Here is a 14,860-nt window from a genome sequence, read left to right as displayed (position 1 = left end):
CACACACTAACCGGGAGCAGTGAACTGCCATGCTACAGCGGCGCTCGGGGAGCAGTGAGGGGTTAGGTGCCTTCCTCAAGGGCACTTCAGCCGCTTTCTACCTAGAAAGCTTTCTTTCTTGGGTCACAAGCATTGACTGTATATACTAGGTCACAAGCCCAAAGCGCTAACCAGTAGGCCACGGCTGGGCAACCTATGAGTGAAATTACCATCCCATCAAGGGATGGTTCGCCCAGGGCGTAAATCTAGCCAGGACCGCCTCTGCCAACAGGCTATAATGAATACAAACATTAACTACCTAACGTTTTCCCTTCTCAGCGTTGTAGGGTGATTGAATTTCCTGCCCCGCCCACCTTGTGTTCCTTCTTTAAGGAAATCGAGCGTACCCTAGCTTACGTCAGTGCTTTGTGTGCTGCTGCACTGATAAATTGTTGGAGCTTTATAGACTGACCGTAAGCATTCTTCAGAGGTAAGCATTCTTCTGATGTTTATCTAATTTAAAGGAAAAGAAAAGTGAAACTGAAAGGACAATGAAAGGCTTGTGAAAACATTTGACTGTCACGTAGTTTAAACTCTCTCAAGGGGGAAACACTTTCTTGAGTCTGTAAAGAGCGGCACGTCTGAAAATCTGAGTTTTCTGGTGTGTAAATGAAGCTCCAGGCGTTACTCTTGCTCTTGACAAGGCAGGATTACCATTACAGGCTTTTTCTCCTATCAGATACAGTAATGGTCTAACAGCAGCATTCTGCAGCAGCTTCAAGAGAGACAAGGATGACTGTCCAGAGTTGTTCAAAAAGTTGAATCTGGATCAGAACTGTTGGTCTATTTTTTTATTTTTTTATTTTTTCAAGATAGCACTGATATGGATCAATGATGATCCAATCCAATCCTGGTGATGATAATTAACTATTTAATAATTTTAACTGATTTGCAAGAGTTGGAAGTCACAGTAACTGTCCCTTACATGTATTGATACAACAGAAAGTCCTCACACGTCCTTGCTGTACAGGTACAATGATGAACCGCTGTGGTCTGCTAACTTCCCAGAAGGAACCAGGTACAAAGACCTCTATTGTGTTTATTAGTCAGTTAACAGGTAGCCTTATTTGTGGCTAAAGTGTAACAATCAGTGTAATCCATCATTGTTTAAATGTCTCTATCTAAGTTCTCTGTGTTTCTGTGTCAGTTCCTCTGAAGAGCATTGAGGTGGAGCTGGAGGTGAGGGATCATGTGGCTACAGTGGTCTCCACTCTCAACTACGAGAACAAGGAGGACAAACCACTAGAGGCTGTTTTTGTCTTTCCTCTGCCTGGAGATGCTGCTGTCTGTCATTTCAGTGCTAAGATTGGACAGACACAGATTGTAGCTGAGGTGAAGGAGAAACAGCAGGTGAGCTGGACAGAAAGATTTACTCTGTGTAAAGGAGCTGAATAAGAAACAGTAAACACAGTGAATGTTCCTGACATGTGTCTCCTGTACTCATACAGGCTTGGGAGGATTATGATGATGCACTGAGCTCTGGTCAGCAGGCCTTCCTGTTGGAGGAGAGTGAGCAGAGTCCAGATATCTTCTCTCTGAGTGTGGGCAGTCTTCCTCCAGGAGAGAGCGCCTCCATCAGGCTGGAGTACGTCACTGAGCTGGCTGTGCAGGCTGATGATGGGCTGAGGTTCTGTCTGCCTGCTGTGCTCAACCCTCGCTACCAACCTCAAGGTGGGACAAGCAGCTGTTCCATTGTCCACACCTGTACAAACAATTTATTGCAGCAATCCTTTTCTGTTTTCTCGCTTCCCAAAAGTGACTTTTCATTGATGATTTTCACAGCACGGCTGAAGTCATAGAGCTGTTCACAGAAACACATCATTCTTCATGTATTTTCTTGTGTAGAAACTACTATTGACCATCAACATTAAAATCAATTAACGATGAAGAGAAATCCTGAGAGTAAAAATGAAAAGGAGATAGAAACAATGTAAAACTGCACATTAACATTTACATACAGATGTTTCCTGCAACAACAGAGAAGCTGGTGCCAAAGATCTTATATGTGTAATGTGCATCCCATCTGAAGCCACCAGCTTCACATAACCTCCCAGCCCAAACAAAAACCATGTGACTCCCAGTTGTCTCTCACGTTGTTTACAGGGAGTGAAGGAGCCAGTGTCCAGGTGACCTCTGTCCCAGCCTCTCTGGTGTCCTACAGTCTGTCTTTTTCTGCCCGACTGTCCTCTCCTCGTCCAATCTCTAAAGTAGAGTCCAGCTGTTCCTTGGATCCTCTCCAGTACCTCAACACTGATCAAACCCAGGCCACTGTAGGTAGAGCGACAATGTGTCTGCTGTGTGTTGTAGTTCCTCATTACAACTTCATTTATATTTGTGTGTCTTGAACTGTAGATCAAGTTGGCAGCAGGACACAAGTTTGACAGAGATGTTGAACTGTTGATTTATTACAAAGACGCCCATCAGCCCACTGCTGTGGTGGAGGCAGGACAGGCCTCTGCTAAGCCTGGTGAGTCCAAGTTGGTCAAGTTATTAGTTTACAAACATAATGTTCCTTATCCTCCAAATGATGATGAGTTGGAATAAATGGCAAAATGTGTGGTCATTTTTCTGTCCCTGTCATGTTTCAGGATCTCTGATGGGTGATCCAGTGGTGATGGTGAGCCTGTACCCTGAGTTCCCCCAGTCTGTGATGTCTTCAGTCGCCTCATGTGGAGAGTTTGTGTTCTTATTAGATCGATCAGGGAGTATGGATATGCAGATGAGCAGCAAGGGTCATCAGACTCGCATTGGCAGTGCCAGGGTATTTATCATGTTATTTCTCTAAATCTCTCATAGTGTTCCTCTCATGCAGTGGTCTTCACTATCTTTTCTGTCTTCCTGAAGGATACTCTGCTGCTTCTGTTGAAGAGCTTACCAATGGGCTGCTATTTCAACGTTTACAGTTTTGGGTCCAGATATGAACACATCTTCCTGTAAGTTATTCGCTCATTACAGTCAGCCAATAAAGGCCTTTCTATCTGTTAGGTAGATGTATGTGTGCATTGGTGCCTGTATTTGTGTGATGACAGTAAGAGTGTGGAGTACAACCAGAAGACCATGGAGGAGGCTTTGAAGAAAGTGGAGGAGATGGAGGCTGATCTGGGAGGAACAGAGATACTGAAGCCACTTCAACATATTTACAGGCAGCCCTGCATTCCCAGTCAGCCGAGACAAGTAAGAGACACACACCATCTATCTATCTCTTAAACAACTTTACACTGAAATAATACTTTCCCTCACCCTAACCCTAATCATTACCTCATTGTAACCTTTACTTTAAAACAAAGTCTTAACAGGTTTTTACCCTTAAAAAGCTGTGTGACAACAAGACCCCACAATGTTGGCATTCCTCAAGCGTTAACAACAATTTAATAAATACGAGAACACACACACACACACACACACACACACACCCACACCCATACGCAAACACACAGGTTGGACAGGTTGTATAGGTTGTACAAATGCCTCTTCACACTGTCGTTTGAGGCATTGTGTTTCTGTGATATCCATCATTCACCTGTCAAGATGGTGATGCCCGAGTTTATTTATGGCTTTCAACCTTCTACCTCTGTGTCAGTCATCTTGTAGTTACTTTACTATTTTGTTGTTGGCTTTATTGCTGTGATGAAGTCTATCACTCGTACAGCGATACTTGGAGATTTCCTTTAGGACTTTATTGGGCCACTGTAATATCATTGTCTCAAACATCAGGTCAGGAATGAATCCAAGTAAAATGATGGTGGGAATAAACTGTCTTTCAGAGCAGAGGATTCTGTGCCTTCTGAACAATTAACTGTAAAACCCAGGCTGCGGTTGGGAATAATGTTGTGCTGCCTACATGTTGAGTTGAAGCGCTATCAGGATAATCCTTTCATACTCAAGGATGACCGAGAGTCTTCACAGACACATGAGATACATACACTATATTGGCAAAAGTATTCACTCACTCTTCCAAATAATTGAATTCAGGTGTTCCAATCACTTCCATGTCCAGAGGTGTATAAAATCAAGCACCTAGGCATGCACACTGCTTCTACAAACATTTGAGAAAGGAGCTCAGGAGCTCAGTGAATTCCAGTGTGGTACTCTGATAGAATGCCACCTATGCAACAAGTCCAAGTCTCCCAACTTTGTGGGAACAGTTTGGGGATGGCCCCTTCCTGTTCCAACATGACACAAAGCAAGGTCCATAAAGACATGGATGAGCAAATTTGGTGCGGAAGAACCTGAGTGAGTCCAGACCTCAACCCATTAGAACACCTCTGGGATGAATTACAGTGAAGACTGTAAGCCAGGCCTTCTCTTCCAACATCAGCGTCTGACCTCACAAATGCGATTCTGGAAGAATGGTTAACAGTTCCCATAAACACACATCTAAACCTTGTGGAAAGCCTTTCAGAAGAGTTGACGCTGTAATAGCTGCAAGGGGTGGGCCAACTTCATATTAAACCCTATGGACTAAGAATGGGATGTCACTTAAGTTCATATATGTGTAAGGTAGATGAGTGAATACTTTGGCAATATAGTGTATTTCTCTTGGAACTAAATTACTAATACAATAGACATACAGCACAACAAGAGTGACTACACTTAACGTTATTTATATAATGTGTCTCTAAATCAGAAAAATCAAAGAGCCTCTCGGGGTTTATTTACTAAATGTGTGAGTCTGGAAAGGCATTGATGTAAACTGCAAAATTACTGGTTTGCAGTTAGGAAAACACAAAGTGGTTATTCTAGTTTGACATTGTCACTGGAAGAGTCACATGTCTGCTGTTGTTTTAATTAGTTTGTACATACGTATCACACCTCATTCTTTACCATAGAACCCTGTTGTTATTCAACTTATGTGTAAACTCTCCTCCCAAGCTGTTCGTCTTTACTGATGGAGAGGTGGAGAACACCAAAGAAGTCATTGATCTGGTTAAGAAGAATTCAGGTTCCCACAGGTGAAAGCACAAAAACACCCACAGTATTTCCACACTGTCTTCCATGTGTTGAGTGGATCTAAATCAGCCTGCTGTATTGTAGGTGTTTCTCTTTTGGGATTGGAGAAGGGGCCAGCTCTGCTCTTATCAATGGCTTGGCCAAGGAGGGAGGAGGTCACGCTCAGTTCATCACAGGAACTGACAGGATGCAACCAAAAGTGAGTAAACACAATGAAGATGCAGCAGTAAATCTGTGTCTGGACAGAGACCATGGTTCCAGTCAGTAAAAACTCAGTGTCTCTCCCAGATGTTTGAATAGATTTTTACAGTTCTGCATTATTTTCCAGGTGATGCAGTCGCTGCGGTTTGCTCTGCAGCCAACTGTGGTGGACATCTCAGTCACATGGGATTTACCAAAGGGAGTGTCTGTCACTGTCCTCTCTCCACCAATCGCAGCTCTTTTCCAGGGTCAGAGGTCACTGGTTTATGGCCAGCTCACTGGAGAGGTAGGGGCAGCTCCATGTCATGTTGTGTTTCTGTCATCAGGTATATGTTCATTAATACACAGGATTAGATGTTATAATCCCTTGTGCCAAAATCCCAGGCAAAACACATTTAGAGGCCCTGTCCAACTGAGAAACTCTAATAAACCTACAGTCATGTGATATGAAGCTTAACCTACAATCTAAATAAACTAAGTAAATGCTGCTGGCTTGTATAGCCCGCTCAGCCGCAGACGCCAACTCAAACCTTGTGAAATATAAGCTAACCAAATGCTGCTGGCAAGCTTAACCTACCTACAGTCTAAATAAACTAAGTAAATGCTGCTGGCTTGTAGGCCCACAGAGCAGCAGAGGATAGTTCGAACCTTGTGAAATATGAGCTAACCTAACGCTGCTGGCTTGTATGTCCCGCTCAGCAGCTAACCATAGCTACCAAGCAACATAAAGACATCAGGAACCTGGCCTAGACAACAGCAGTACGCAGCATGTCATTGGGGTTTTCAAGTGGGCACCTCCCTTCACTGATGTTTCGTTAAGTTAGGCCCACGACACCTGATGACAGCCATGAACATGATTTCTAACACTGTAATGCTTTCTCAGAGTCCAGAGGCAGCAGAGGGCTGTGTGACGGTGAAGTACAGCCTGGCGGGCCATCCCTCTCACAACCAGCTGCACTTCAGTCTCAAACCTGCAGGAGACACTGGGTAAAGCAGGTTTTCATTCAGACAGCACTGTTCTGCTTTCAATAGAGATTATTTAGAGACTCTTTATGGCCCTGAACACTGAACAATGTAGCTGGACTGACAAACATCAAAACTCTGTCTGAGTGTTTCTTTCTCTCTCTTGTTTGCAGATTAACAATCCACAGGTTGGCTGCTCTCACTATGATTCGCTCTCTGGAGATGAAGGAGAGAGAGGATGGAGGACAGAAAGATGGAGGAGTGAAGAAGAAGGTGGTGGAGCTCAGTGTCCATTCAGGAGTGAGCAGTTCTTTCACTGCCTTCATTGCTGTCAACAAAAGCAGTGGTGAAGCGATTCAAGGACCTCTGGTGCGCAGACACGTTCCAACACCAAGTGAGTGTGAGCAAATGAAAACTCATATTCAGTGGCAGTTCTACATTGAATTACTCCCCGGGCGAGACCCCCTTCGAGAAAATAAATAAGAAATGAACTTGGAACAGTTTTGTTGGAAAGCACAATCTTATTGTGAAATTAGATCTGGTGTTTGTTAAGAAGAATTACTGTTGTATAAGCATTGCAAGCATCATAGCAAAAAGGCTAACAAATGTATACCAACAATTAACATTAGCCCTTCATTCATGACATGGATACTGTAATCATACAGAGACAACATAGCATACCTTTATCTTTTGCTCGTTTCTCCTCTAAACTTTTCCTAAACTGGTCACCAGATGGCTTTGACCTTTTTCTGTCCATCTCTGCGTTTATTTGACACTCGACAATCAACAGATTTCCATCCTCCAACGCTGTGGCTCATGACCAGAAGTCAAGACTAAACCAATTCACCTTGGTGACCACATAATCGTTTTGTATTAGCTATTTTTATTGGGCCATTCCACATAATTCATGAATCCAAAAACGTGCAGAACTTATAGGCCGTTCAATTTGGGAGAGACCCAGAGGTGAACTGTCCCCCGCGCCCCCTTTCCCTTTCTCACACACAGCTTCCGTGTATGGCACCTTCTCAGCAAGCAGGGGCACAGATATGACAGATAATAGAAAACCATGTAGTGGCACAGATTTATTTATTATTTTTTTTCCAAGTGCTCATGCCGCCCCCCTTGTGTCATGAAAAAATGCCACCCCGGGCAGCTGCCTGGTTCGCCCATGCCTAAAAACGCGACTGCTGATATTCTAACTCAAATCTTTGAAAGTATCACTGAATCACAGTATGTGATTACTGAGTGTTATTTTTGGCCAGCATTTATTCTGTGCTCATTGTGCATTATTGTGTGCATAGCATATGTTTGTCTGTTTGGTTCTGGTCTTGACCTAAAATCTGTTTGGTTTTTTAATCTTGAAGTGTATTTTAAAACTGCAAGCTGTTTTGCCCCAATGGGCATGGTCTTTGGTTGTGAACCTCAACTTCCTAGTAAGTAAGTGGGATTGAAAAATACATCATAGTTTTTTATGAATACAATAAATTAATGTAAACACTGAACAAACCAACACACTTGTTTTGTTGATATTTTTCTCAATCTTCAATTAGGTCGCAAAAAAATGGGCTGTCGTGGTTCTTCACAGTCAAGTAAGTAGAAAGTTGAATGGGTTAACAACACTATGTTTTATTTCTATAAATACAGTAGATGAATGTCTTAAACAACTTTAATGTCTACAGTGTATTGTTCTTTGTTTATTATTACAGTACCCATACTCTATAAAGCTATGAAGCCAGCATTTAGTATGTAAAAAGCTGAATAAGATACCAACACTGTGCTTTCTATGAATACAGCAAATGAATATCAAGACTGAACAAACCAACACATTCGTATTTGCAGCTTTAATGTGAAATACAGTGGGTACAGTAAGAGTTGTTTTTGGTCTGGTTAGCTTGTTACAGTCATTGACAGGTTGTTGCTTAAAGTGGAGATAGTTCTTCCAGTTCTTCTCGTTTTATGTGATACTTTAAATGTTATAAAACAATTTGTACACGTTAAAGACGCTCATTATAACTTGTGGGTTACTTCAATAATTGTAGAAACCAGTAGTGTAGGAGCCAAATACACTGTTATGGGGAAGCAGGGTGAAATTGTATTTGTTGTGGGTACAGTAGGGGGCGCTGTAGTAGTTTCAACACAAAGTTAGAAAGGTAATGGGAAATCTGGGGCCGTCAGGTGTTGTGTGACCCCGGAAGGGCAAACGGTTTTTTGACCGCTAAGACACAAGGGTTTGAATATTTAGGTTTGGAGGATGTATGGAATAACTTTTTGTATCACACCGAAAATAAAACACCGATTGAAGGATCAGTCAAGGGACGCGTGTGGACTCATTCCTTGAACGCTTAGCGCGTCAGATAGGTCGCTCCGGGGCCAAACCCTCAGTAGCTTATAGTAGATTAAGCTCCTTTAACAAGTAGTTTAGCTGATATTTTTTGTTAAGTAATTCCCATGAAATGTATTGTTCTCATATCCCTGAGACCTAAGAGGGACAAGAGAAGTAAGTAACATCAGGACATTGCTGTCAATATAGTAAATGGATAAATATTGGAAACATCATGGGCTACTGTATGTACTTGTTATAGCAGTCCTGAACATACTGTAGGTGACATACAGTTGTATACAGCAGCAAGTGAGGAAGACAGAGCAGTTACACAGATCAGGCATAACATTATGACCACCTTCCTAATATTGTGCAGATCTCCCTTGTGCCTCCAAAACAGTTGGGACTCCTCAGAGAATGGACATGGTCCTTCTGAGGGTGTCCTGTGGTGTCTGGCAACAGAATATTTTTAGTGGGTGCCTTTGGGTCCTATGGGTTGAGGGGAGGGGCCTCTGTGGATCATCCCACAGATACTTGAATGCCAGGTCCAAAGGTTTCCCAGCAGAACACTGGACTGTCACAAGATGGTCAATGTTATTTACTTTACCTGTCAGTGGTCATATTGTTGTGGCTGATTGGTTTATATGTATGTATTACCTTCAGCATTAGTAATGAGTTATGTTGCAATGACAGTAGAAAACTTATCTTTCTTTCTTCAGGTCGCACTGTTCTTTGTTCAGCGCGTGTAGGTAAGTATAAAGCTGAATGCTACACCAACACAGTGTTTTCTTAATTTTATTAATACAGTACATTAGTGTAAACACTGACAACAACCTGTACATTTTAGCTCCACTCTTAGTCACTTGTGATTCACTGTAATAAAGAACACACCTTCTCTTCCAGGGAAACTATGACAAGACATAAATGGGATCATGTAGTGAAAAAAGTGGAAAGAACCCAAAACATGTTTCAAATCTCATACTCCTCAAAGTAGCCACAGTTTACCTGATGACAGCTTTGCACACTTTGAGGTAGTGTTGGTGTACAGTTCAAGTGTTGCTAAGTAAAGAGAAACAACAGTCCATCGATACTTAGAACATGAAGGTCAAATGCTGAGATGTAACAGGTTCTCATGAGAACCGTCGAGAAATGACAGACCAAGAGTTCCCTCTGCTGCAGAGGATGAGTTCAGAGATCATCAGTTAACAGCACCTCAGATTACAGTCCACATCAGTGCTTCCCAGTTTGAGTAGCAGACACATGGTTAGCTTAGTAGGTAGAGGGTTGTCCATGAACCAGAGGGTTATCGGTTCCACATGCTGACATTTCCTTGAGCAAGACGTTGAACATTGAGTTGCTCCCAGTACTTGGCACCGACGTGTGAGTGCCCTTGTCTGAATGAATGAGTACATCCAGCAGTGACTGAACGTAGTGCCCAATTCAGTGTACATTTAATAAACTGATTAATGGATTTTGAATTTAAAGGCTTAAGAAGGTATTTCTTGTCATTCCCCAGTCTGGGAACCCGTTGGCTGTTGTCTGATGTGAGAAAATAATCTGCATTGTTTCAGTGGTGTATACTTTGCAGACATGTACTCATTCTGTGTCATCCAGAAATAGTTAAACTGGTAAAGCAGCAGAACGTACCAAACAACAATTTAACGTGGTGTCACGTATCAGTGTCAAGCCCTTTCAACACATTTTGATTGCTGGACACATACCTTTAAATCTGAAACTGATACAAATATCAGTCCATAAATAGAGACAAATCTGCAATTGTTATTTTCTGAGGGTAAATATGAGACTGAATATAATGTATAACCACAGGCTTGACTATGACAAATAAACATCTTACATAGATACAAATCATTAGCATGAGATTATTGAAAATAATAAAGAGATATTTTTATCTTAAATGTTCTTTTCCTCTGACTTGATGTGTGCTGCAGCGGAGAGAGGAACTCGGCCCCAGCAGCCTCAGAAAGACCCTCTGCTGCAGCTGATCTCCCTCCAGAAGGCCTCTGGCTCCTGGCTGCTTGATCCAGCTCTGGCTGCTGCACTGGGGAAGACCAGAGAGGAGGTGGAAAAGTCAAAACCTGCACCGGTGGGTTGTTGTCAAAGACTGAATCAAATAGATAATGGAGGTTATTTTAAACTACATTTAATGGCAAAGTTTGTGAGGATGGCTCTTATTAAGTCATAAAAGTGTGTGAGCATGCCGTCTTACTTAATTTAGTATATAATATTGTTACTGCTGATGTGGTGAATTAGGTCAATGAGGAAGTGTGGGCCACCATCCTGGCTCTGATCTGGCTTCATGGTTTCAAGATGGATGCCAAAGAAGAGTGGGAGATTCTGGCTATGAAGGCTGCATCTTGGCTCAGTGCTCAGAATGGTAATAAGTATAACCATAATTGTTCATCCAGTCAATCAGGATGTATGCTAATCTGATGAATTGTTTTGTGTTATTTCTCTAGCGCCATGTGTGACAGAGTGTGTGGAAGCTGGTAATGTACTACTGGGCTGCAACGTGCAAAGAAATACTTTGGGGATTTGAGGATTTCACTTAAACAACTTCTCCAGAATTGGTACACAGAAGCATACTTATTGCCTCCTAGCATGTCAACAGTACTTTGCACCATGTACCTGTGTGCTGCATTATTTGCACTGTCGTCTATACAAGATGAGAAATGTTACAAGACAATGGAAGTTTCTGTTAAATTTATTACTGCTTTGAATGAAATATTAAAACTAAACACAGTAATGCAAAGCTTTGTTTTTTGTTCTAACTGATGTCTGGTATTTTTATATTTACATCTATCAGCATGAATTTGTGGCCACATACTGTAGCTGTTTAACAAGCTCACAAACATTATCAAAAAGCTGTCATGTTTTACTTACAAATGAATTGCCCTGTTGAGATAAATAAAGTTCTCTGAATCTGAATCTGAGAATGGACATGGGTCTTCTGAGGGTGTCCTGTGGTGTCTGACGACAGAATGTTATTAGTGTTGGGCCTTTGGGTCCTATGGGTTGAGGGGAGGGGCCTCTGTGGATCATCCTACTGTCACACGCATCACACTGACTTTGTGTCTTGTTTCTGTTCTCTCCTCATGACTTTCTGTTTTATTTTGAAAGGTAACTCTCTCTCTGCATAAATCCTTTGTAATGAGGAAGAGGAAGTGGGTGGCACCCAACCATATTTGGAATAAGTGTGTGTGGGACAGGAAGTGCAATACCACCCAAAAAGCTTCAGGTGGTGCAAGCGAGCACACACACACACACACACACACACACACACACACACACCTACGGGTTTCCATGTTTGATGGGGACCAACTTTCTGATCATCACTTGCGGGGACCAGTCTTTCTTAAGGTCCCCAAGAGCTGAAAAAAATCAAGTATACTAATCTCAGTCCCGTTAGAATATACACGACCTTAAAAACCTGAAATCATGAAGTCGTGTTATCCCCGTGCTTAGTGGGGACTTAGAAAATATCGAGTCAACATGGCTCACGGGGACATTATTTACATATTATTTGCATTATTCACACAAATTCCCGTTTGATTAGTGGGGACCTGGCAAAAACATTAAGCATTATTGACACGAATTAAATGAGTCATATCAGCAACAAGTCACCAACTATTTTTAGCTTCATATTTATAATTACAGCCAAGCACCAGCATGAGTTAACTACAACACAATGGTCAGATGCTCAATGCCAACATATTAAAACTGCTCCCAACTATTAATTTATCTTATTAAACTAATTTAATGACATCACACTCACATTTAAATTGCAGAATTAACTTTTATTGACTAACTTTATAACTTTAAACTTTAAAGTCAATCATTCAAACTCTACACGGTGTGTAAAACTGAAAGCCCATGCAGTAATGTGCAGATACATTAAGAACAAAACCTGCCATACCACAGACCACACTATTTACGCTGTATTTTCCGTTTGTAGGCTGTAATACGGTTATAAACATAGAATTTGAGGTTGTGCCAGTCCCTGTTCTTAAGAGCTTCTGGTTCAGCCTTCAAACACTTCTCACAGTCGCTCTTTGCTGGTACAATACAAGATGTGATGAACTGATTCATATGCCTTTCCACCGCCTGCACCTCTGTCGGCTGCCAGGGTGTTTTCTTCTTCTGTGCAGTGTTGTTACCTTAAAGTGGTCAGAAAAAACAAATGTGTAAACAAAGGGATAAGGGAGAGTATATTCTAGGATTATGGCCTGAAGTTCCATAGTCTGATATTAGTTTACAGCAAAAGCCAGCATATACAGTAAAAAAGCACACCTTTGGAGAAAGGCCTCTGAGCACTGACTCCTGAAGATATCTCTCCAGCTGATGTTGGAAGTTTGCGTCTTTTGGATGGTGCTGGCATTTCACTCCCCTCAGTAAAGGAAAGTGTCTCCTCTGCGGATGGGTCTATGGACAATATTCAGAAAAATGTAAATGATAAAATTTTCTTTACATGTACAACAGAATGTTGAGAATACCCAATTCATTTATTGCAGTATTGGTTTTAATTATAATTAGTCAATAGTATTATTTAATCCATTAAAGTGTAAAATTGTGTTAATCACTATGTTAGCCATACATTTACATACACATATCCTCTGATTGTGTTAATCAGTGAAAACCTTCAGTGAAGTATTTTGACTACATTTTAGGAATGTTCATTTAGTTTTCTGTCGAACTTAACGATGATTAATGTACAAAACCAGTTACAACAACTGCCAATCAACTTTACCTACACAGTTAAAAGTGTTTAATTTGTCACACATTCAAAGTAAGACAGTCATGAAATATTTTTAAAGTATACTGTTATGTTTGATTTAGTTTTACATAAATGTACATTTCCCAGTCCCAGTAAGTAAGTGCATGGTTCTTATTAGTCAATAAATTAGTCAATCTGGTCATTACAGTGGGTGCACTTGTTATATATTCATGAAATACTGATTTAGATTTTTAACAAACAATTTAATAATTTTCTCTATCAACATTTGGATGAAATGGATAAACACTTATACAGTATGTGGAACTGCAAAAATTTTAGAGTGATTGTGACTTTAGCAACTGCATCTTTCTCAACTATTATATATATTATAGCTATCACAGCTACACAAGGTTACTTCTACAGTTTGAACACTACTGCACCGTGGACTGGTAGTTGGAATACATTTTAGTTATTTAGTTTAGTAACCCATGTGTCAGCTATTAGAACCATTAATGTTATTAGCCCCACTCTAGCAGACATAAATATGTACATGCAAATGAGACATGTGTAAAGACTTCACCTTTGGAGGAAGCCCCCTGAGCACTGACTCCTGAAAGTATCTTGACATCAGATGATGATGGTTTGTGTCCTTTAGGTGATGGTGGCATATCGTTTCTCTCAGTAGGGGAAACTGTCTCCTCCGTGAATGGATCTATGGAAAATATAAAAACTTCAAAATGATACATATGTTTTGAAAATATATACTATTTTCCATATGTCCCCATAATAATAAGCACATTCTATGAAGACACCTTGTAATTACTACAATTCAACTCTACACTCCATCTAATCAAAGAGTGCCGAAATCCCTAGATACACTAGGTATTCACCAAAACAAATAAAATAACTTTGTTCCAGCTGAGGAAAACAGTAGAGTCTTTGAAGATAACTTATTAACAATACATACCATCAGTAGTAGATGAACAGTTTCTTTCTTGTGCACTTCCATCTTCCTCATCGCTTTCCTGAAGCTTTTCTGTGCAAGTCATACAAATTGCATGTTATCAATGTGTTTGAAGAAAAGACAGATTGATAGAATGTAGACAACAACATCAACAACAACACACACCATCTGGATCGATCCCAATTTCATCCAAGTTCTTTCCATGAAACTCGGCCAGTCTTCCTTGCTCAAGTGCCATTAGAACTTTGCTGATTTTGGCGAGTTGCAGGGTCTTCTCAGGGAGTCTATAGTACTCTCGATGGACTCTTATGTCATGTCCAAGAAAGTTGGCCAGCTGGTCCATTTCTGTGTCTGTCATGTTCAGCACAGTTGAAAGGGTTGCAGCATGCTTTCGCAGTCTGGTAGATGTCAGTGATTTAGGACACTTTGCACCACACACCATTGCAAAACCACGGAGGCAGTCTGAACCCCGGAAATGTGTCATAGCTTCTGGTCTTGCAAACATATAAGCATTGTCTTTTAGAACCCCACAAGCATCCCTCTGATTAACAAGGAGTTCTAATGCAGACAGCATTTTTGGAGTCAGGAGAACTGGAACTGGGCGACCACGTTTTCCCCTGATGATAATCCTTGAGAAATGTCTGCAGAGTTTTTTTTCTACTTCAGAGAGTGCCCAGTCCACGTCCTCGTG

At 41.2% G+C, this 14,860-nt stretch overlaps 1 protein-coding gene across 1 annotated transcript; it reads left to right on the top strand.

Moving 5' to 3' along the window:
- Positions 1-1,014: 1,014 nt before the first annotated feature.
- LOC311498198 (von Willebrand factor A domain-containing protein 5A-like) lies at positions 1,015-13,001 on the top strand (the record flags this gene model as incomplete). Its single annotated transcript, XM_084558680.1, has 18 exons — positions 1,015-1,057; positions 1,187-1,389; positions 1,488-1,710; positions 2,143-2,309; positions 2,392-2,506; positions 2,628-2,800; positions 2,884-2,972; positions 3,069-3,213; positions 4,912-4,991; positions 5,074-5,188; positions 5,318-5,476; positions 6,074-6,177; positions 6,327-6,547; positions 7,704-7,742; positions 9,193-9,222; positions 10,423-10,577; positions 10,745-10,868; positions 10,951-13,001. The coding sequence occupies 18 exons, from the start codon at positions 1,015-1,017 to the stop codon at positions 11,028-11,030; spliced, it is 2,265 nt and encodes a 754-aa protein (XP_084414806.1). The 3' UTR covers positions 11,031-13,001.
- Positions 13,002-14,860: the final 1,859 nt, after the last annotated feature.

This window comes from Chelon labrosus (assembly GCF_963514085.1).
Source record: "Chelon labrosus genome assembly, chromosome: 13".
Classification (NCBI taxonomy): Eukaryota; Metazoa; Chordata; class Actinopteri; order Mugiliformes; family Mugilidae; genus Chelon; species Chelon labrosus.
The sequence above is the reverse complement of the archived record's forward strand: the minus strand, read 5'-3'. Positions and strand labels throughout refer to the sequence as shown.